General features: G+C 42.2%; 2 protein-coding genes across 7 annotated transcripts in view; one reads left to right on the forward strand and one right to left on the reverse strand.

Annotated features, from left to right (window-relative positions):
• Positions 1 to 23,803, forward strand: part of LOC146387779 (butyrophilin-like protein 1) — a 413,480-nt gene that overhangs the window by 317,789 nt on the left and 71,888 nt on the right. The window lies entirely within an intron of this gene.
• Positions 1 to 23,803, reverse strand: part of LOC146387789 (dedicator of cytokinesis protein 3-like) — a 241,037-nt gene that overhangs the window by 133,819 nt on the left and 83,415 nt on the right. For all 6 annotated transcript variants that reach the window (XM_084929595.1, XM_084929600.1, XM_084929597.1 and 3 more), the window contains exons 2-3: positions 22,199 to 22,282; positions 12,645 to 12,685 (exon numbers count right to left, since the gene is read on the reverse strand). In XM_084929595.1, the coding sequence (XP_084785721.1) occupies positions 12,645 to 12,685; positions 22,199 to 22,282 (125 nt within the window). The remainder of the gene's footprint in view (positions 1 to 12,644; positions 12,686 to 22,198; positions 22,283 to 23,803) is intronic.

Raw genomic sequence — 23,803 nt, forward strand, 5'->3', positions numbered from 1 at the left:
GCGACGAGCTTCAGGAAGGTGAGAGTCTCTCGCTCTCTCTCTCTTTATGTAAGACTGTTTAAACAGTGCAGGTCGTCCTGATTGAATTCAAATTCCGACTCACGGTTGATATTTTAGGAAGACGGTCGCATCTAGTTCTACTTGGCGTTTATGTGACCTGACAGCAAGGTCCAAAAGAAGCACAAGGTCTGAGTGACAGTAAACAAACACATCAGTTTTCCACCTTCCTGCTGCTTTTCATCACATTTCAGTTGGAGTTGCTGTGTTTTGACTGAAACATCTCCAGGCAATGTTTCGTTTCCGTAGCTGCGGCTCATCAGCCTCTCGGCCCACTCTGACTCAGACGAGCTCTTCAAGGCGAGTTTCTATTCACTGGGCAAATTACATTAACTGGCCCAGTGTGATCAATCAACTACAAACCAAAGCTGATTAGAAAACATCACATCTGTAACGAAAGAGGAACAGCTCGCCTCGCCCTCAGCCCGAGCGCTCATTTATTCACACTTTACATCTCTCCTGTGATATCGTCATTGGATAACACCAGGTTCGTCTTACGTTTGTCGACTGGATGATTACACGCTCACAGATAAACACAGGCTTCCACAGAGAGTGTGTTGTGTTGTTGGTGCTGCAGCTTCAGGGCCCGTTTTTGTTGCAGTGCAGCGAGCCGGCAAAGACAGCTCTGACCGTTTGATATTTTCCTGACCTTGAAATCCGCCTTAAGCATCTGCGTGGTATTTTGGTGCCCAGCACGAAGGGCAGGGTGCAGCGCTGGGAGGAGAAGTCCAAACAGGTGGAAGGTTGGTTCAAATGAAGAGGCTGTTGGTATTTTGGTGGAAAAATCCATCTGAGACTACGCGGGCGAGTCAACCTGCTAAACTAAAAAGTAAATAATGCATTTTAAGTGAATCCCTTCACAGCAGCCAGGATTTAAAACTGCATCAGAAATACAGCAGTTCTAGCTCGAACATCAGTAAACGGATCGATCTAGAAATCGTGCAGCTGCTTTATATTTTTCTCTCACTTCATTAGATCTTTGCAGCTAAATCTAAATATGAGTATATGTTGTAAGAAGCAGTTTGCCACGTTGGCACAGTCATTTACTGCATTTAACCTTTATGAAATCACACACCGGCAGACGTCACTGTGTGGAGATATCATCTGAATTTCAGGAGCGGGACCACTCCTCCTTCACGCCCCCGCCGGCCTCAAGCTATAAAAGCCCCCCTTCACCAATACCTGCTGTTCTCATTTTCATGCCTCACCCTCCCCCCCATTTTCCCTCTCTTCTCCTCTTCTCCTCTCTTCCTTTCCTTCATTCATTTCTCGTTAGTACATGAGGATCTGCCCGGCCCGGGAGCTTCCCCAAACCGCAGCACCATTTCACACTTCCTCGTCCCTCATCGCCCATCGTTACCGAGGATGTGGTCCCAGCTAGTGAAACGATGGACTTTTACGGCGGATAATCCTGTGTGTCATTGCCTCCTTTGCAAATTTCATTTTAGGAAAAGTGGAATTTTATGTTTGTTCTCATAAGAGCGAATGCTGCCGTGTCACATTTTATGGTATGAAGTGAGATACAGAGGAATTAAAGCAGAAACAGCTCGCACTGGTGCAGTCATAAAAACAGCTCCATCAACATTTATGACTTAATTTTGTACCAATCGTACAAGCCGAATAAAGCTGGCACCCTCTGCCTCTGGGATCAGCTCCGAGGCGCATAAATTCCCAAAGCAGCGTTTTCCTGGTGGCGGAGCTGTTGTCGGTGCTGCATCTCTGCGCCTGTCGTAACGGTTTTGGAGTCCACATCATGCTGTGGTGCTGTTTTTAAAAAATGCATTTAATAGCTTTTTTTCTGGATTTTTGGCTTCAACTTCTATTTAATAAAAAAACTGAAGACTGTTCACTTCCTTGTTCCTGCTTCTCCCGCTGAACCATGCTAACTGATGTAGTTGAGGACGATGTGCTGGGCCAGCCTGTGTGTTCAGTCTTCAGTGCGTTTCTGAAGCCTCGTTCACTCGTGCGCTGCACTCTTGAACTTAACACGTGAGAATGAAGCTTCAACAAAGCCGAACCCTTAAACTTTCAGGACTCGCTGCGTGCAACGACTTTGCTCTCTCAGAGAGAAACAATCATGCCATCATCTTTGCTCAGAGTTATTAGAGATACAAAGGACAGAAAATGATCATGCATGTGGCAGGAACGAGAGAGCAAGATGTGCAACGTGTTTCACTGATATTTAATGTTTAATCTTCTTCCCTCGATTTAAAAGCATCACAATGAAACTTTCCCAATAGTGAAAGTTTGATGACCTTAAAAACTGTTTAATTTAGGTCAATTTAATAATTTATTAAGCTGAAAGGAGTAACTGAATATGAATGTGAGCATCAGCCTGAGATTCTTTGGTTTTTAAACCAGGTCAAATGTCAACATCTGGACAAAGATGTGTCCTGAGTTCACAGACACAGTTTCTCGTTCACTTGAAAGATGACTCTGACTGTTTCTCTCTAAATTACAAGCAGAGACCAGCAGCAGCTCCAGACAGTGAAGGAGCATATATACTTGGACTGTGCCAGGTGTAATCTCCCTGCACTGAGAATCCTTTTATGTCTGCTGATTTCGGCTGCAGCGAGGAGCTCTGCATCTCCCTCTTCTCTCTGTTTTTTATCCTACAGCTTCTCAGTAACTCTGGCCTAAAGCTCTAAAGATTAAAGGTCAGTTAAATCCACAGAGTTCCCACCTGCTGCATACAGTGTAAAACACTGTGGTGTAAAGATCACAGAAATATTAAAGACAGCAGTGTCACTTCATTTTTCCACACTGACAGAACCTCCCGGTGATATTTTACATGTTTGGTATGAAAAAAAGATCATGTGACATGTGAGACGTTACACACTGCATCAGGTTCACTCAGCAGTCCTGTAGTGTAATAAGTGCAGGCTGCAGTGACGGCCTCTGTTTCCCATCATGCCTCTGATGGACTGAGCAGTCTGTTTAGATTTTCTGTTTTCTGTTCCTTTTGCTTAATGTTTGAATCTTATCTGAACTGAAGTGTGGCTGAATTACATTTAAGTTCTTGTTTTTAATATTATGGATCCTTTTTCACTTTCCGTGACTTTTACTGTGATGAGCACTGATGCTAATAACTACCGGCTGACTGAAAAATCTCCAAATTATGAATCATATTTAATCTTGCACATACTGAAGAGATAATCTGAGTAAAACCAAAGAAGTCAAAATGCTGTCTGCATTAAAAATGCATAAATGTATTTATTTTAAACTGTGTGTCTTGAAAGCAGAGTATAGAAGCATCGGAGATATCAAGCACAGCTCAGACTTCTTAAAGAATATTATAAATATATGTGTATATGATTTATTTAAAATGTTTGTCTGGCACACAGAGTGCTGTCACTCTTTGAAGTGGATGCTGACGAACCAAACAAGCTCAAAGCTCACCAACATTTTGAAGATGAGAGAGTACAATGACCGCGACTGTCCTCATTGACAAATGACACGTTTTGGATTGTTGCAGAGAGCAGCAGAGGGCAGAACATGAGAGCAGAGAGTCAAACTGAGCTGTTTTTAATCACGCACACACACACACACATATCAATGAGTCCTGAGCGTGAGGGACTCACGGTACAGTAATTCCTAAATGGTGAATTCAGTACTTTTGTAACCCTCTTTGAATTAAAGCTGAAAGTTGGGACTGAATTTGGACTGAAATCCCCTGCAGTGGTGTTCAGAGGCAAAGTGAGGAAAAAAAGTGTCATTGTCCAAAAACATATAAACCAAACTGTAATAATTTAGCAACAGAAAGACTAAATTCCCAACAACATCTCTGTTAGATTAAAATACTGCAGATTTAAACATATTGCCAACCAGTGTTGGTCAAGTTACTTGAAAAAAGTAATCAGTAACTAATTACTGATTACTTCCCCAAAAAAAGTAATCCCGTTACTTTACTGATTACTTATTTTCAAAAGTAATTAATTACTTAGTTACTTAGTTACTTTTTAAAAACACGATCTACAACCTGAATAGGTGATAAAGTGATAGATCTTTCAGCCCAATTCTACTTTTTCTGCATAATCCATCATACAAAATGTAATCAAATGGAAAAGTCTCTTTTTAAAACTTGTTTTATTAGTTTTAATCTTTTAACTTTATGCATCAAGTAAAATTTAAATTATATGCAACATTCTCTGACTGGAAGAAATTAGTTTAACATTTAAACCTATTTTCTGCACATTCCAGAACATAAAATAAAATATTTTTTGTGTTTACACTCAGTCTTTCAAATAGATGCAAGTAAAACACAGCAGAAAATAAATAAAGTCAAAGACTAGCGGTCCTGTTGCTCTATTTTCACCTGTAAAGCAGGAGTGGGGCAGGCGGAGGTTTACCCTGGTGCAGGTGTGCCGCAGCGGTCAGTGGAAGAATCCGCGAGTTTAGGGTTTTTTTCCTGTAAAAAGAAGTTTTCTTCCCACGCTCAACGGACGCTAATGTTTTTGTCACTTTTTATGGAATCAAACTTAAAGTAAGGTCAGTACTTCCACGCTTTAAACGCTGCACGCTCATACTCTCTCCCGCACTCGATATATGATCCATTGTTGATCTGCACACAGCTGTTGCCACGAACGTCGCACTAGCTTACGTCACTGTCATGAGACATTCTCGCAAAAAAAAAATCACGGTTTTAGTAACGCAGTAACGCAGCGTTCCTACGGGAAAGTAACGGTAATCTAATTACCATTTTTGCGATAGTAATCCCTTACTTTACTCGTTACTTGAAAAAAGTAATCAGATTACAGTAATGCGTTACAAGTAACGCGTTACTGCCCTTCTCTGTTGCCAACAAATAAAAGAAAATCAGACATTTTTTACAAAGAGCGAGCCACAGCAGCTCTCAGATCAGAGCTTTGAGAAACGGTGCTTTCACTGAGTGCGAGCTGCCCTCTCTGTGGCCCCGACGGCTGCGGTAATCTGAACGCTGATGAACCTCAGCATGTGAAGTTTTTACAGTGCAGCTGGATTAGAGCAGACTCTGAGCAGGAAGGCATTTCCTCCGGGAGACACAGCGATTCGTTTCAACCAGCAAGCCCGTTGTGGAGAAACCAGGTGATTAGAGTGGAACTAACAGGATTGGGCTGATGCCTCTCTGCTGGGAGAGAGAGCGAAAACACACGAGATGGTGCACACACACAGAAACCATCACACAGCACAACAAGGCACGCAAAGATGGGAATGCACGCGAGTGGGCTCAATCACACGTTGGCTCTTTGAGCTCGTGTCACACAGATTTGCACTAAACTCACACATAATGAATTTCCACACACTTTCCATACACTGTTAACACAACCAAAGCTTTTACTACTGGTAGCGTTTAACTACAATCAGAGCAGACAAACTATCAGCCAAATTCCAGTGCAAGTCACTATTGTGTCACCCAAAAATCTGTAAACCTATCTGTAGTGTCTGGCAGTGGGATGGTGGGAGTGGATGCTTTGGGTTGAAGGGCGGGGCTTGTTCAGGTGCATCGGACAGTTTTTTAGTCAAACTAATCGGCACCTCAGATGGCAACAACTGCAACGTTGTAACTGCTTCTGTTTCTCAGTAGACATGTACAGAAATATTCAAATACTTCTTAGTTGATGGGTTTTATTGTTTTGATACAATCACTGCCTGAGTGTCTGACATCGCTCAGACTCACAGCAGTGACCATCAGGCTTCAGCTCATCTAAATGTTGCCATTGTAGCAACTTCCTCACATTTAATAACTTTTTATTTGTTTCCAGCACCCAGAACAATCTTTGGACAGTACTGTATCACAGTGGGAGGCCTTGCTCTTCACTGCTTCTGTCTGAGCTGCTGCACTCAGACTGAAGCAGTGTGTGAGAGAGAAAAGTAAGAAAAAGCGAATTACTCTTAAATCGCAGCACAGCCATCATCTTTAACTTATGTGTGTGGAGTTGTCCACACTGAGGTTATATAAAATCCAACTTTCTTGCTTAGACTGCCCACAGGCTGTCTCTGGATGTTTTCTCTCACTTCTAGTGTTTGCTCAAATGTGCCATCACTTCTTCTTCTCCAGCTACCTACTCTTCTACCACAAGGATGACATAACCAGAGGCCAGAGGTTCAGGTTTAACTAAGCCTGACACCCATTTCTACTCTGACTGACTGAAGGAGTCTGTACGCTATAAAAGCTGCAAACATGCTAAAGGCAGCGCCTCTGAATATTACGCGTTTCACTTAGTTTAGTTGCAAGTAATAAACAAATATGTGCGTAAGGCTGCGAGTAGTCTGCTGCAGCATTTTGGATGTGTGATAACTAAAAAACATGCATATATGGCAAACGTATGCATCTGCAGTATGTCTGCTGTTTAACATTAGCAGTGCATTCACACGTCAGTTAACAGAAACATCTGGTAGTTTGGTTCTGTTGTGGGAAAGCAGCAGCATGGGCCCCGTGCAGGATGGAGCAGCCATCAGCTATGACTACGCCCAGCAAGAAAGGAAGGAGCTGTGGTGGAGGTGGGCTGCAAAGCAGCTTGCATCAGCTAATCTGTTAGCCGTTCAGCTAACCTACCATGTCTGCAGATTAGCTATGTGACATGAATGACGGGTCAAATCAAATACTGTTACAGGAGCAGCGGTTTCTGCTTCCTGTTGCTTTGCTCCTGAGGAAAACAGTCTGGATTTCAGAGCTTCCGATTCATCAGAGTTTGAGTAAAAACATGAACAAATATTTAAAAGAACAGGGTTCTGGATCCTGACACGTCTGTTTTATTCCATTTTGCTCTTCCTGGCTTCAGTGGCAGCCAAACTAAGAGTCGGTGTAAAGATGCAGGTTGGAGACGAGCTGTCTTTGATAAGCAGCGCTCTACTGCAGGCCTCCCTAGATCACTGATATTTGCATGAGGAAGCCTGAGCTTCAACTTTTTCTTTCTTATTATGCCTGCTGTGCTGAATCCTATTGCCCTTGCTGCAACCCACAGATTTGAATGTTGGTGCATCGCCCACAGCCAAACTGGTCCTCGGCAAGTCAAGGCAAAGCTTCCCTGGAGATGCGACCTCTCAACAAGATCTGATTTTTACTGGCACTCTGGCTTATTTCACAGATTCAACCATAACATTTAATGTGGACCTGAGGTGCTTTTTAAAGAACAGCTTTTTAAAACTTACCCTACGTATGACTTATTTAAGGGGAACCACAAACCGATAGGATCCTCGGAGCACTGCGACACAGTCACTGTGAAGAAAACCTGAGATTTTAAAACCTCCCTCTGTGGTTTAACAGCCAGATCTGCAGCAGAGAGAAGATGGTCCTTCTGCTTCATTTATCAGCTGCTGGGGAGCATCATGGGACTGACATCACAGAAATACAGCGCAGTGCCCGGTCGTATATCAAGCACCACACAACGGCCCACTCTAGACTGGTCTGCCATAAGGAAGGATTATATAGATATAACATACTATATGTTATATGTGGAACACATAACTGTTAATTTATGACACGCCCTCATGGAAATCTCACTTTTTGGCTCTGCTTATCATTAGTAAGAATGAGTGAAATGACTCATTAGCATCAATGCTCCTAAAATGTTCATTCTGATTAGTTCAGTGAAGTTTCTCTGTAAAATACTTTGAAGATATTTTTCCCAATATCTAAAACATCACATTTACCACTATTTAGCAAGCAGTGAGCTTCATGCCACCAGTGAGTCACACAAGAAAAAGAAATGGATGTTATTGAAATGAAGCAAAACTCAGAAGCTACAGACTGCAGTCAGCTCGAGCTGCACTGCTGCTCTCTCTCTCTCTCTCACACACACACACACACACTCTCTCTTCCAATTTGGTGGTCTATTAAAGCGGCAGGAGTGCTGCTGCTGCCGTTTCATTCCCTCCACCATCCCAACATCCACCTGTACAGGATTATTTACTCATCACTCCCGAATTTCTATACGACGTGTTTGTAGGATGTGACAGGCTGAGAGCTTATAGATGCCAAAGTAAACGTATTCTGCTACAGTAATAAGTCATTTCAAACATGAGTTGTCTGACTGAATTGCAGTTATGAAAACAGCGAGCCTCAGTGACTCATATTTGTTAGAAAATGCAGCTCATCACATTTCAACCTTGGCTGAGAACAATTACATCCTGGTGTATATGAAAGCTATGATGCTGGTAGAAAGTGTACTTTATTTCAGTTTCCCATCCTCTCACACAAACAGCAGCTTGATTAACTCCGGCGCACCTGAAGAGATAAAAAGAGGAATGCAGGAAAAAATCTGTGTGCAGTTTAACCAGTTATTAAATCAGAGATCAACTTTTCTTCTGCAAGAGAAACTCGAGTACAGAAGAGGAAACTGTGACAGAGATGGGAAAGTCAAATAAAGTGAGACAAATATGTTTAAAAAAAAAAAATCAGACTATTTTTTAATATTTAAATGAATCTAAACTGATTTTAAGTTCATTAGTATTGGTTGGAGTAGCAGAAGTCAAACTCCCCATGATGAGACATTCAGTCCTGGGATCTGATCGAATGAAAATCACCTTTACATTTTAGAAGTGACAAATCGCTGCTCAGTGCATTACTGCATTACAACACAGCCAGAGATATTACAAGAAATAAGGTCGTATCAATAAATTACTGAACGACACAGAGAGCAGACACTAAATGTGGGATTTGTTTTTCACAGTTCCCTCCTGAGACATTCAAATCCACCTGAAATCCAAACTGAAGGCCGACTTGTTTTATTTATGGCACCACCTCATCATTAAGACAAAATAAAGAACAAAGCAATAGCTGATCTCTTTCATGCCACCTATCTGCAGCACAGAGCAGGCAGCAGATAAACAGTAAAGCCTCTCATGGACCGAGAGAATGAAACAGAAGGAGGGGAAATGGACAGACCAGGACCAAACACACAACAGGCTAAAAAGCTACAAGCCTGTTAGCGTGTGAGCCAGACATGGTGATTTTAAAGAGGGAGAGCGATGGAAACAAAGCTCTTGGTGTGAATCACAGGCTCAGGGAAGCAGCTCCAGTAAAATCTGTTAGATTAAACAGTCAACACTCTGCTTAATTCATTCCACAAAATAAAATAAAAAGCTGACATATGAGTTTTACCTTTGTAAAAAAAAAACAACAAAAACTGTCTCCCAATTTCTTTTTGTGTGACTGGGACAAACCGGAGTGTGGAGCAGATCATTTTGGGACAACATCCCTCTCCCAGAACTCCACCACTGTGTGCTGTGTGAATAAATTAAAGGTTTAGGAGATTTGCAAATCTTTGCATTCTGTTTTTATTTTTAAATAGATATATCCTCAAAAAGATACATGTGAAACATAATCTCTACGGACTCACGTTCATTTTGCAGAGAAATTACCTCACAAAGATCTCAGGTAACAGCATGAACGCAGTATTATATTGAAAGCTGCTCGTTCAACATGAGCCAGCAACAAGCACTGACTGAATGTTACAGAAACTGATGAAGTTTTTCTAGAAGATAAAATAAATCTGTGGCTCTACCAGAACAAAATCATGTTTTGTTCTGGTAGAAAACAATTCTTGCTGTTCAAAATGTTACGTTGGAGTAAAAAGCCACACTTCACTGGACTGCCTTTAGCTTTGATGACATTGAGCATTTGCTGCGGCATAAATGTAATAGTGTAATAAGCTCATGGAAGGTCATAACATTCATTTCTGTCCAGAACTTTTAAATTTTAAATGTGAGAGTTTGACCGCGATGAAAAGTCTTCACTAACACATCCCACAGATTCTCAGGGGTTCAGCAGAAAATGCTGTAACTGAGTGCATTTAGGTGGTCAGCTGATATCCTGAACCTGGACTTGACCAACTGAAGCAACCTCACATCATAACACTCACACAGGCTTGTACAACGGGCACTAACTGGGCATGATGAGTGCATCACTTCATCTACTTCTCTTCTTGGCTGATGTAGCTACAGGGTCAGTCTGGACTCAGACCTCCTGACCTTTATCCGTCGCTCCAGAGCTAAATCTTTATTCTCACTTGGAAACTGACATCTTTTTCCCCCAATGATCTATGCCAGCGGTCCCCAACCCCCGGGCCTCGGACCGGTCCCGGTCCGTGAGTTGTTTGGTACCGGGCCGCGAGAGTTGAGGCTCAGGTGTGAAATGTATGGTTTTCAGGGTTTTTATCGGTTTTCAGCGTTATTTTGTTATCGTTTTTATCGTTAACTCAGTTTTCCTGGGTCTTTTCACGTGTGTTATGAATAAATCTTCTTTTTTTTCGGTACCGGTACTCGTTTTATTTTGTTGTATTTATCCGCGACACCTTAAAGGCCGGTCCGTGAAAATATTGTCGGGCATAAACCGGTCCGTGGCGCAAAAAAGGTTGGGGACCGCTGATCTATGCGGGTAAATGTTTTTCTTAATCTCAGCCAGATCCTTAGTTGTTTGTGACTTCTTCTCTCTGACAAACAAACCTGTTAGGAGGAGAGCTTTTCAGGTGTGGTTTATCTGTCTGTGGTTGCCTTGAGTCTTAACACAGCCTTTAGCTGGAGCAGCAGCTCTGGTGTTCCTGAGAGTTTTGAACATGGCTGCAGGTCAGTCGTGTTACAGAAGTGCTCGAGAGGCGAGTAAACAGACTTAAAGTGGAACAACATGCTTTGAGTTGTATATACCAGTGAATGGCACAAATAAAGCTCAAGCTGTAAGGCTTCTTGTGTGGGCAGCAGGGTCAATTAGGTGAGTTTGCTCTGTCAGATATTTGTGAGATGAATGGGTGAAAACACTGAATCACTTTCTCTGCAGACATGCGGTTAAATTCCCCGTACAGCATGCTGTCATGGTCTTCATACATGTTCTGATAAAACGCTGTCTCTGTGGAGTCTGGCTGCAACGGACACATTCCTGTAATTTGATGCTGGATCAGAAAGAAACACTTTGTATTGATAGGACAAAATATTGACACACAATCTAGTTTCAAAGAATGCCTGCCAGCAGTTTAGATTTTTGTTTTCAAAAAATTTGAAGAAATCTAAAAGTAAAAAAAGAAAAGAAAAGAAAAGTTGCCACAAAGATACTTAAACTAAGTAGTACTATGGGTGTTTTCCCACCTGCTGTGTTTAGTCTGTTTAAATTGAACTCTGGTCCATTTTCCCCCTTGGTGTGGTTGATGTGTGCAGATATGAACACAGTAATCAGTAATCGGGGGAGACCCAAAAGCCTGCACCAGGACCCTTTGGAGGAGGCGCTTCACTTATGGTGTGAATGTGATCCAACCCCAGTCTGAACCAACTACCAGGTGTTACAAGTTTCAGCTAAAAAAATGTCCCGTAGCCATGTTGGCTTTACATTCTCAATGCAGGAAGGTACTACAGATGAGCAAAGGTCTGTCCAACCAACGGCTAGCTGTTATATTAGCGACCTTTAGCAGGATAATTTAAAAAAGAGCCAGAGTAGCACTCTGTCAGAGCAAAGGTTAGAGATTAAACATCTGAGTACAGCAGCCAAGGATAAGACACAATCCTTCAATCAAATGTGTTTCAGAAGAAAAACATGTCTAATAGTAAGTGCTGCTCAAAGTTACTCTTCTTGCCTGCTTTATGAAATAGATGTTTGTTGTTAGATTAGGTTTGTATGGAAAGCCTGACAGAAGCAGAGATTGATGCCATCGCGATCAGCAAACAAAAGTTCTTGGTAGAATAAGAACATGCCTCAGATTTCTGGAGAGGCGGAGTTAGCAATGTCGGAAATTTCAAAGTAAGAGACGGTTCAGTCTACTAGCAGATCTACGACAGATGGCTTTGTGCTTCTGGCTCCATAGTTTAATGTTTAAGAAAAGAAATGAGTAGCCAAGTGTATTGAATCAGATATTTAAAAACTCGCAGCCCACCCAAGTGTAGGCTATTATAACAGTTGCTGTTGCAATGCAGTGTAGCACCACATGGTGGCGTCTCTTGACTCATGACTGGTAGGTCACGCCCTTTTTGTTCTTCTTCACTGTGTAGCGTCTCTGTAATGGATTCTTCCTTATGACTGTGTGCTCTCAAGTAGCGTGTAGTAGAGCTGGCACTTTTATTTTGTTGATATTTAAAATAAATGAATACTTGTGGAAAGTTAGAAGTCGCTCATTCGCTATCCACCTGCACACCTCTGCGGCTGGCTTCATCTCCACGTTACACTATGTGAGTTCTGGTGAGAGTGAGACGTGAGTTCAATACATTACCAGCAGCTGTGAGGGCGCCAACCATAAAAGCATCTCACAACTTTTACCTCTTTGTTTCCCATAATTTCACCTCTCTACTCTCATCAATTATGCATTTTGTTACATTAGCTTCATCAGTATATATATATATATATATGAGAGAGAGAGATTTTAAAGTATAAATCTTCAGAGTGTCTAACACGATCTACCACAGTGAAGTTTAAATTCTGAAAAGTAAATGTTGAAAAGGAGAAATGAACAGAAAAAATGTATCTGGTATTTATTTGCATAAGTTTGCGTCACATGCAGTTACAGACAGCAGCTAAATAAACAGCAATTTTCTCAGCATTGATCAAATAAATAGAAATGAATAAATCAGGAGCAAAAGTTGGTCTGAGAGAAAAGCTTTGAACAACCAAAGCTGTCAGCCTGGCTCACCTTGACATTTGGCCTCCTCGTTGAGAACCCTCGGTACCATCCTGAAAGAAAACACAAACAGCAGTGACTAAGACTGATGAACAAACACGGAGATCGTGAAGAGTGAAAAGTGGCCATGACTCAGCAGCCTGAGGGAGCGTGCAGAGTGACTTTGACTTCAGCATTTTCCAACACAGAGATCTTTGTTCAAGAAAATCTGTCTTACAGGAACTGTTTTAATGGAAATATACAGCTAACTAAAAAATGAAGGTAATGGTAAAACGTGAAATTCCACCATTAACAGTTTATGGTTCTCAGCACTACAGCATAACACACATGGTTTGATACGAACTTATTACATAGTAGTAATATGTAGTTATTGCCCATAACGTGGGTCTATTCGCCCATACACATCCAAACGTTTCACACAAAAATAATAAAAGAGATTGGCCTCCAGTTAATTCACATTTTAAGAAAAGCAAGAATCAAACTTGTAGTTTGATTCTGCAGGTTTAGTATGGATGGAAAATGATCGTGCAAATCTCGAGTCCTCATTCAGTCAAAACCTATTTTAGAAGTCAGGTTTGTTATTCAGCTGCCATCTTGGCAGTACCTGTGGGCCATCATCACATAGAGAGCCATAACATTAACTTTACTGGTACTGGGGCATTAACTGCACGGCCAGCATAACCAGTTACAAAATAACTGAGAAATACGTGAAAAACTTTACCACAAAAAAATGCCCCAACCCTCCCGTACCCGATGTTATTCTGTCCGATGGCTTCATTCATGGTACAGTGTGTGAATGTGTGCGTGAATGGGTGGATGACTGGTTGTGTAAAGCGCTTTGGGGTCCTTAGGGACTAGTAAAGCGCTATACAAATACAGGCCATTTACCATTTACCATGGTTCAGTACAGAGCGTCGGTATGATCATCAAGAGGAAAGGCCATGCAGCACATAGAGAATATAGGTCTACCTGCAGCACATTTAAACCTCTGTAGTACAAACGTAATAACATGATTGGCTTTTTGGGGGGAAAAATCTTTCCACAGATTTCTGTTCAGAACATTTTGATTTAGTGTCGCGTTGCTTTAAAAAGAACAGTAGCCACGGACACAAATGTGCAGACTGAAGGTCTTTAGCTGATGTGTCCACACGTCAGCTGATGCTTCTGAATGTTCCTGACAGTCAGTCAGAGACTCTGACAGACAGACTGCTGTGAAGGACAGATGTGGTTCACTGCGCTCAGCTGTGTGTGTGTGGATGTGTGTGCTGTGGAGTCTTCGAAAGGACTTTTATGAGAACTTGAAAGTTCTGACAATAAAGTCGAATATCTGCTGAATCTATTATACACACAAAACCTGTTCACACTGAACGAGTTTTACCCCTGAAGGCCTCGAGTCATTCGTGGTAACTGTTGATGTCGTCCATGAACGTAAGCCTGTGTGAATGTGCTCGGATCATAACTTCCAAAATAAAAATCCCACTGCAAAGTGATACACCCTATGATAACATCAGAACCATACAGTATCTCTAATTTCAGCCTTTTTGTCTGCAAAATGCAAATGCTGGCTGGGCGATTTGGTGCAAAAGGCTTTTGCTGCTGTACTGGATGGAAATCTAATGTGGAGAATCGAGATCCCAAGTACAGGATGAGATCTCATGTACAGAATAGAATAGAATAGAATAATCCTTTAATTGTCCCACAAGGGGAGATTTGGTACAGGATGAGATCTCATGTGCAGGACCAGCCCGTTCTCACTCCCGAGGCGTAACATGGTGACGTTTTGTCACGTCCCGCGGCGTTCCTGAGGAGCGCGAAAGGAGACCTTCCTCGTTGTTATGGTACGCGCCGGGTTATGAATGAAATCCAGTGGAATGACGCTCCCGCGGTAATAGACGTTCCAGCCCTGTATTGTAGCCCTAAACCTAACCTTATCCATAGGCCTAACCATAACCTTATTCCTGACCTTAACCAGGACTTTAATGACGTTAAATAGCGTGTTTCTAAGCGCTTTGAAGGAAAAGAGTGAACATGTGTAGATTGAGTCCAGACGGTTCTCATATTTCCTCATTTTTCCGAGGTCGTCATTTAGGAACGTGGTGGGTAGCCGAAAACGTAATATGTTGACGATTTGTCACCTATAGTGTAAAATGTTACGCTTTGGGAGTGAGAACATGTGCAGGACAGCATGTAATTGTAGGCTCCATATTATTTAAAAACAACTTTTGTAAAAGGTCTTGATGCACGCTCAATAGTCCAGGTAAGTAAATCCACAAAAGTTGATTCTGTTCATCTGGACGAAGCGTTTTCAGTGTGAGAAACGTTCATGATCAAGTAACTGACCTCCCAGCCATTTACCTTCAGTGGTGCTAGTTTCAGTCATAATGCAAAGTCACCTGGATGAGTGACGAAACGTTTCTCACACTGAAAACGTTTTGGGGACGTTTTTAAAAAACTTTTTTCGAGTACTTCAATCTTGAAATTTTAACACGAGTGTCCTGGGACTCACTTTGAAGCCAGCATTATGTGACTATGTTTTTTCTGCACGGGAGGCTGGTGCTCGCTCAGGTGTTTGAAGTAGAGAGCTCGGTCTATTTCTGTCCGTGATCTGGTTCAGAGACCGGTTTAACACTTCTTCTCTTACCACTGTATGACCTACAGGACAGTACATGCCCGCGTGCGTGACAGTGATGGACCCCTTTCTTCTTCAGGGCTCAGAGCACACCGCCGTTCTTTCCACATGGACGGACATTCATCAGATGCTTCTGCGGAGCAGAAAGCTGCCATGAAAGTTGACTCGACTTGGAGTAAAATCTTGACAGCTTAAAATTGCTGGTATCCAGGGACTAAATATGCGCAGGACAAGCACCCAGACATCCTCTTAGTCAGTGGGGACATCATTTGTCTCCAGCCAAGTGGAAATAAAAATGATTGTGCCTCTGGCCGTTGGAAATGTGAGGGTTGGGTGGCGACTGTCTGTCAGTGACAGAGTGAACCAAAAGAAACATTTATTTACATCAAAATGATGCACATTATTACTTTGACCTTCTTAGACTACCAAATGCACACAGCTAGGAAGGCAATTCCTTGTGCATTTATCAGAGCAGACATCACCTGAATCGCCAGCATGTCTCTGAGACAAACACTTTCAACAACAGTTCAGAAAATAAAGGAGAAATTTCCTGTAAGACTACAAAATAACAGAACTCATCATGAAACCCTCGCAGTGAAACATCAGCACGTATTTATGAAATACTGAGAAAAATGTTCCAGTGCTGTCCAGCACATCAGACCCTTTAACTTTCATCTCCTTGTAAAATCATGAGATCCATTTCTCTGCAGCTTCCCATCATCTGATCTGAATATGGAAGAGGGCTTAATTGGCTGAGTAATTAATAACCAATCAAGATTCATTTATCACCCTCGTTATGACGGCTGTGTTTACTCCCCAACCTCTCATCTATATGGTAATCAGTCATGGGCTGGGCCAGCAGCGCCTCGGCCCATTTGTAAGAGCTGACGTAGTATGTGTGTGTGTGTGTGTGTGCGTGTGTGTGTGTGTGTGTGTGTGAGACAGACAGAGTAAATTTACCACATCTGTAGGGGATAAGAAAGAGGTTTGAGTGACAAGGGGAAACATTTGGATGAATTATAGCGGTGGAAACAGCGTCTACAGAGCCGGTGTTTATCTGTGGCACATGGGTGCACACGCAGGTGCATATACAGTAATTTGAAATTATTACACAGCATACTCTGAAGAAGAGCAATCGTCTCGCCTCCTGCATCTAAACAGCTCACAAAGTGGTCATTAGAATAATCATTTTGCACCATTACCAAAATAATTACCAATAAAATTCCCTGTAAAACACTTTTGTCGAGTTAATGCATGTTCAGTCTGCACTCATTATCAAAACTGCATTACGCGGTGGATGCAGGTTTCCGTCAAGCTACAAAATCAGTCAAATATGAGTGTTAAATGCTGCTGTAACCCTGTAGAGCACACCTCAAGGTAGTTAATGAAAAAGAAGTTGCTTGTTGATGCAGTAACAGCACCCATGAGGCTGTTTTTCTTTGTAATTTTGACAGGGATCCAATAGAAGTGCGAGCTGCAGCTGAGCCACCAATCCACTCCGTGGGAACACAGCCTCCTCAGTTTATACAACACTGGCGCTATCCCACCCAGGAAAAACTCGCTGAAAAGAAGCAGAGAAGTGGCTGAAACGTGATGTCTGTTCTGTTAGCCGCTAGATCTGGAGACCTGAAGCTGCCCATCTTTTAATATTTTTGTTATATATGGTTACAGTTACAGTAACCAGTTACAATACTCATATTTTTTAAAGGTCTTTAAAAAAGTCACTTTTCACCTTTTACTATGAACATTTATGTCTAAAGTCACTTGTTGCTGTGACGGTTGTTCATCTCTACTCCAACTCCACTGACTTTTCTGTAGCCGGGGACGGTGGTTGCTGTCTGGATCCTTATATAAGATATGATTTATTTTGGACTTTTAAAGGATCCACAGCATCCCTGTCATGAGTCCGCATTTCGAAAAAGCTCTTAAAACAGCATCCAAAAGTTAGAGGTGATTAGAGCTTCTGCAGCAGCACGGCTGCTCTTCTGTGCTTCTAACATTCAATTTTTCAATTCAGTTTTATTTACACAGCACCAAATCACAACAACCATCACCTCAAGGTGCTTTATAGTGTAAGGTAGACCCTACAATAATACATACAGAGAAGAACCCAACAATCATATGACCCCCTATGAGCAGCACTTTGGTGACAGTGGGAAGGAAAACCTCCCTTTTAACAGGAAGAACCCTGTCTTTGTAAGGCCGTTTTAATACTTTGTGTTTATATGTTATTGTGTTGGACTTATTGGCAACAAAAAACTTTGTCTAGATTTACACACCCTTCCATTTTTCAATTTAAATGCTCAACCATCTGATAGGTGCTGCATAACCAGTGGAAATCAGGTCATTTTTTAAATGTACATCTTATTTGGTACAACACATATTAATTGCCTGGCTCACTCATGCAGACTGTCACCACCTCAGTGTATTTACAATGATATCAGTGGTCACTCTGGAGGGGACTTTCTAAGGCTGTGGTGTTGGCATTTAGAGAAGCGTGTTCTGGATTTTCTCCAAAGTGTTCAGAAAACAAGATGGTTTTCTGGAAAATTCTTCATTTCCCTTGTGTTGAGCCCTGTCTTTGTCTTAGGCTGCTCCAGCTCTTTAAACCAGGTCGCTTTTTGCTGCACCTAAAAAAGCCCTACAGCCTGCCTGCCTGTCCCCTGTTACATCCTGGTGCCACGTCTATCTGTGTCTCGCTGTGTGTCTCTGCGAGTTTATGCTTTCACCATCTTTACATCCGCTTTTATTTTGAAGGTTAGTTTCAAATGTGGCAAACTGCTGCCTTTTTTCCTTTCCTTGCCCTACTGATTACCTTGGTTGAGTTCGCTCGTGCTGTAACATCGCTCTCACCGGGGTTTGGGTTTAGTTTGGGTTTTTCTTCCTCGATCTTCCTCGCGTTGTCTGTTGTTAATTTCGCTCCTGTTTCTGGGTTAGATGCTCCTTACTTCTGGTTTACTCTGTCTTTTTGTATTTGGGTTCCTTTGATGGTTTTCCTGCCACCTCAGTGGAGTGTTGAGACTAAACCTAAGTGTTCAGCCTGAAGGGATTTACTGCAGCCTCACAGCAGTGACATTGAGAGAGAGAATAAAACTGCCATATTTTGATGTATAAATCACAATGTGGATATTTTCTCATGGCGAATGACTTTTTGTTCATTGACTGTGTTTCCTAACGTTTAGTCTGCCTCTAACTGCTGTGATAGGCGAGGTCAGATACAACCACTGGCATAATAACCAATCAAAGCTGAGCTTCCCTCCAGCTAATCAAATCTGGTAAAACCCTGTTTTGCTAGATTTGGACTTTTTAACCACCACATTTTACACACAGAATGACTCGTCTTCAAACGAGTGTCACATTATAACATCAGGTTATCTTCATGCTTAGCTGCTATTTGCTGACAGCTGCTCTCTCCACAGTGCCAGAAGTTTGCTTCAAAAAAAGAGAAATCTTACAGCTGAAGAGTCTCTCCAAAATAATTAGCACTTAGCTGACTATGAGCGCTTCAGCAGCGCTGATAGTATTGAGAATAAAATCACATACCTGAAATGGCTGCTGGCCCTCTAATCGAACTCTAATGCTTTCTTAAGTGCTGTGACTGTAATCTGTGGAGTGGATTTTGAGGATTGGACTCCAACAGTTCGGCTGCCACTTTCATGGCTTTGTCAATACATCCCCTGAGTTTCTGTCTGGGGGGGGGGGCTACTGTGATGAAGCCAATTTTAACTGAGACCTCGAGTCCTCCTGCAGCAGCAGAATTAGCAATGATGGATCACTTCTGGTCTTTGACCTCAATAAAAAATGAAAATATTAACTGATAAATAATAAATAACAGTTCTTTTGTGTTTGTCGCTCTAAATGTTTGACTAGTGCATCTTCTAATAAATGTAGGTCCTGCTGTTGCAGCCTTTTGTTTAGAGGGTATTTTCTACAAATCTATTTACATGTTCAGTTAATGACCAAAGCTGCAGAGCGAGTTCTTGAAATTTCCTCGGGGATCTTGGACAAAAGTTAGCCCTGGTTTGCCCTGATAATTGCTGCGTGCTACAGGGGAAGCTGTGATGACAGTCTCTCCCACAAGGGCTCGGATAATAACTCGTGTCCCTCGACAGCAGGATTGCATTTCATAACCCGATCAAATTAGACGCCGATTGGATGCCAAGGAATTAGCTCAGCCTTGAATATGAGACTGCCTGGTCAATATGCATAGATGACAAGAGACGAGAAGTGTATATAAGACAAACCAGAGGAGTGCAAAGGAAGGATGCTGGAGTTCAGAGGAAGTGGGAGGAAAATGAAGGCAAGTGTAGATTGTAGTTCCTCACAACAAGGCGGGTGAGGAAGGCAGGAAAGCAGCACAAAGTGAACCCATCAACAGAATATTTCCTTCTCTGTCTATTCCTCTCTCCTCCTCTGGACATCTTCCCCTCGGGGTAAAGAGGAGCCTAATCAGCCCCTGGCACTAGATCGATGCTAGCGTCGTCCCCAGCTGTGGCTAATGGAGCACATACTCGCTCATTATCTGCAAAAGACAACATTTTCTGGCTTCACACACATCCTGGCTTGAGTTGTTAATTTCTGTGAGTCAAACTAGAAATAACAATGGGAGAAACAGCAGCTAATAACTTGGGCTCTCATCCAGGCCCGCACGAGGCTATTACAGGCTATTTACACTCATTATTTGAGGGAACTATGAACGCAGCAATGAGTGCCACTTTGTTTTTACTGTGCACATTTGTGGCGACACAGCCACCGCTGCTGCCGCAGCATTAATGTGAAGGCTTTTCTGTGTGGTGGCCTCATAAAAATCTGGAGGGAAATGGACCGACTGTGATTCACTGAAGCAAACAGCAGACTGCACCACTGCAGCTCTGAATGCTGCTTTTTTAACCAAAAACTAGTGGGAAAAATGACAAGAGTGTTCTCTTTTCAGATAACAGGGACTAAAAGGAGGGCCGCATGAAGAATATTTAGAAGGGAGTGGACTCCTTTCAGTGGTTTTTTACAAAATTTAGGGAAATAAGATGGAGAGAGGGGGCTCTGAATCCTGCAAATTAGGTTACATTCTCTAGTTAAGTACCAGTGAAAACAGTAGCCTAAACACAAACACCCACTAAGGTTATTTACACTGTTAAAGATGTTCAGTTGCAGTGAATGATCGATATGCTTCGGTATAAAGATAATAACTGGAACAGACTTGGAGTTGTTCTCAAAACTTTAACGGTGGTGAGCTGCTTGAAATGCTTTGAACAACCTACAGTTTCAGTTTTATTTCTATAGCACATTTAAAAGACCAAGGTACACCAAAGTGCGTCACACAAGTGCCGCATTGCGGGATTACAACAATAGAAGAACAAAGAAAATACAGTTATCATTACAGAATAGTTACAGGTAAGAAGCGCGGACCGGGTAGAAGTTAAAATCTAATTTGTTTTGAACAGGTGGGTTTAAACATGATTTGAAGGATTGAATGGATTCCGACACACGGATATCAACCGGCAGGCTATTCCAAAGTTTATGTGCAGCAATCGCATCCCGATGCCCCCTAGTCTTCCGTCGGGACATTGGTTGCACTAAGATCCATTGATTAGAGGATCTAAATGCTCTCTTGAGGATATAAAGGTCAAGGAGGTCGATTAAGTAGCTGAGCGACAAGTTATTTAAAATTATAAGTGTACAAAAGGATTTTTAAAACGATACGGGATTTGACGGGGAGCCAGTGAAGGTTGGCTAAGACAGGTGTGATATGATCATGTCTTCTGGTGCCGCTTATAAGACGTCCTGCGGCATTTTGGACTGGTTGGAGGCGTTGGATGAGGGAAAGTTGGAGGCCTAGATAAAGAGAATTGCAATAGTCCAATCTCGAAGTAATGAGAGCATGAATGAGCTTTTCTAGGTCTGTATGTCGTGTATCGGGCTTTGCCTTGGAAATTTGGCGTGGTTGGCTACCTGATAAGAACCCTAAAAATCTGTCTATAAGAAGAACTTTGTCCACATCACACATACATCTGACCTTTTCTTCCTCTTTATTTCAGTTTTTTAGGTAATAAATAAAACGCTGTCGCTTTTGCACAATAATCTAGTAGAAGAAGATTTCATGTGTTATCTTTATTGGCTGGAAGTAGAAACAAAACGAGTCAAATTGAACTGGCTGTCATAACCAGAAGATTTTAAATAGTTTGTTTTTTGCATGATTCACTTGTTAGTAGCTATGTTCATATAACACTGATTACTGTAACAGCATGGACTCATGCTTAGGGATGTAGAGTATACTGGGAACATGGTACAGACAATGCAAGCATCAAGAACGTAAAACACGTTCTCATCCCAACGAGCAACATACTGATGAATCGTCTGTTACGCGTTTCGAGGCTTGAAAGCCGGTTGGGATGAATCTATACATGTAAATGTGTTTTATGTTCTGATCCTGAATCACTGGAAAACGTGACAGGGTTATGGTTACGGTCAGGACTGGAGAGGACGGCTGGAGCCAGAGTGTTTCATAAGGACCTGGAAAGGTACGTTTTGTGTTACTACGAGTTACAGCAGTCAAACCAGTCGTGTATGAAATGAGATTGTACAACTTTGTTGCAGGGAACAGGACATAAATTGATAACTTATTATGTAATATCTACCTGAGTGATGACATACATGTTTTATCTTTGCAGAAAATAACTGTAAATTAGAGTTATGACTTCCTGCGCTGGCTGCTGTGCTGCTGGGAGACGCACTGTTTCTCTTCTCACCATTTCTATTCTATATGCATGCAAACGCCTTTGAAGAGAAGAGCAAGATGCAAAGAAAATGCTCGCTCTGGGGGATATTTACCATGTTTACTGATGCTTACAGTCGTAACGATGATCAATGACATTACTGCTGCATCAAACTTCCGCCCCCGCAGCATCTGATGAAGCTATCAATCAGGTAGAAGCCTTACCTTCGCATTTCTCCAGGATTTGAACAGTCTCCCCCACCTCCAGAGCCAAACCCTGAGTCACTGAGCCTCGGAAGTTGCAGATGACTGTGGAGAGAATGACAGAGACGGGAAAAGATGAGATCCTAGGAAGACAGAGAAAATGATAACAGCTGCAGACGCTCTGACATTTGTCGAACATGCACGCAATACAAGAAAAAGGTTACGGCATGAAAGATTGGCGTCTGAACTTTTGGACGGCAACAGCTTATTTTCATCACTGATCAAAGGACGTCATCAAAGCACATAAATACAAAGTAATGCCCTCGTCTGCTTTCATCACTGCGTGTCTGTCCCATGACAACAGGGTGACGTTAGACATTAGAGCTTGACTGAGCACATCCAGACCGTGCTGTACCAGGCACTGTTGATGTTCATATTCCTCATGACTGCTCCAGTACACCCAGTAAACAACGGGCCTCACAGCTCATCCTGCTGATGCAGTCAGTGCAAGCGGCTCTGTTACAGGACTGCAATGTTAAATTGATCATCAGGAAATCTAACCGTGCAGATTAAAGTCTCGCTGGTGTCTTATTCATGAGTAAACTGGCTAAGAGGGCAGCAGACATTATTCTGAATATAACCATTGTTAAGGCACAAATGCAGCTGTAATGCTAAAAGATGCGAGCACAGTCTCCAGGTCATGAGGTAAAAATGGGTACAGTTCAAATCAATTTCAATGCAACTCTAAGAGCGATAGCGTCGACCACGAGGCGACTCAATACTGTCCTCTCGTCTGTGTAGGTGTTCAGACAGGAGGCCACAGGTGTGTCTGGTCTGAACGCAGGACAAGACGAGATCTTAAAACTGTCTTTGTCTGTTTAACTGTCTGCTTTGATAAAGGCTCTTTGTTTTTAAAGACTGTACATCTTTCCCATTGAGTCTGTGGTGAACTGACCTTGAAGACAAAGACAGCTTTAAGACCAAGTCGTGCTCACGCTGGACAATCATGCTTTCTGTCACCAACCCCACTCTTAGTCTCCAAATTTAGTCCTTGGGTGTTTACGCAACGTGTCATCTGCGCATGCCGTTTGCAGGTCTCGCTGTCAGTGCAGTTTTCCTCTGCAGGGCTCAGGCTTCGCACTTAGCTGCACATGTTATTTTGTTCCTGATGTTGTTAAATTAGGACTTTTTAAGAAAAAGAATCACAAGATATCAAAATGATGGAAACTATGAAAAAGCTGTCAAAAGTTGCAGATATGGTAATAATGTTCCCAACGTATTCATGTCACAGCGGGGTTGAGAGCTGTTGCCGCCTCGGAGCAAACACATAAAAAAAGACACAGTGAAAACTGAATTTTTACACACAGCTGAATTAACACAGCGCCACATCTGCAATTCAAATTTCAGCAAATCTTTAAAAAGGTCGCAAGAAAACTAGATACCACCTGTAAAAAGACCACGAGAGAGGAGTCCAAGGCATTAGTCATTTCTGCTAATGCCCACAAATCCTTTCACTTTGAAGTAACGCTGTTCTAGTCAAACCTGGGTGCAGGCAGGAGGTCGGTTTGTAATAATCACCTGTCGGTCTGTTGTGTTTCCCAAAGACACAACAAAATACCTTGTATA

This window comes from Perissodus microlepis, chromosome 5 (genome assembly GCF_051167445.1).
Source record: "Perissodus microlepis isolate ML-2025 ecotype Zambia chromosome 5, ASM5116744v1, whole genome shotgun sequence".
Taxonomy (NCBI): domain Eukaryota; kingdom Metazoa; phylum Chordata; class Actinopteri; order Cichliformes; family Cichlidae; genus Perissodus; species Perissodus microlepis.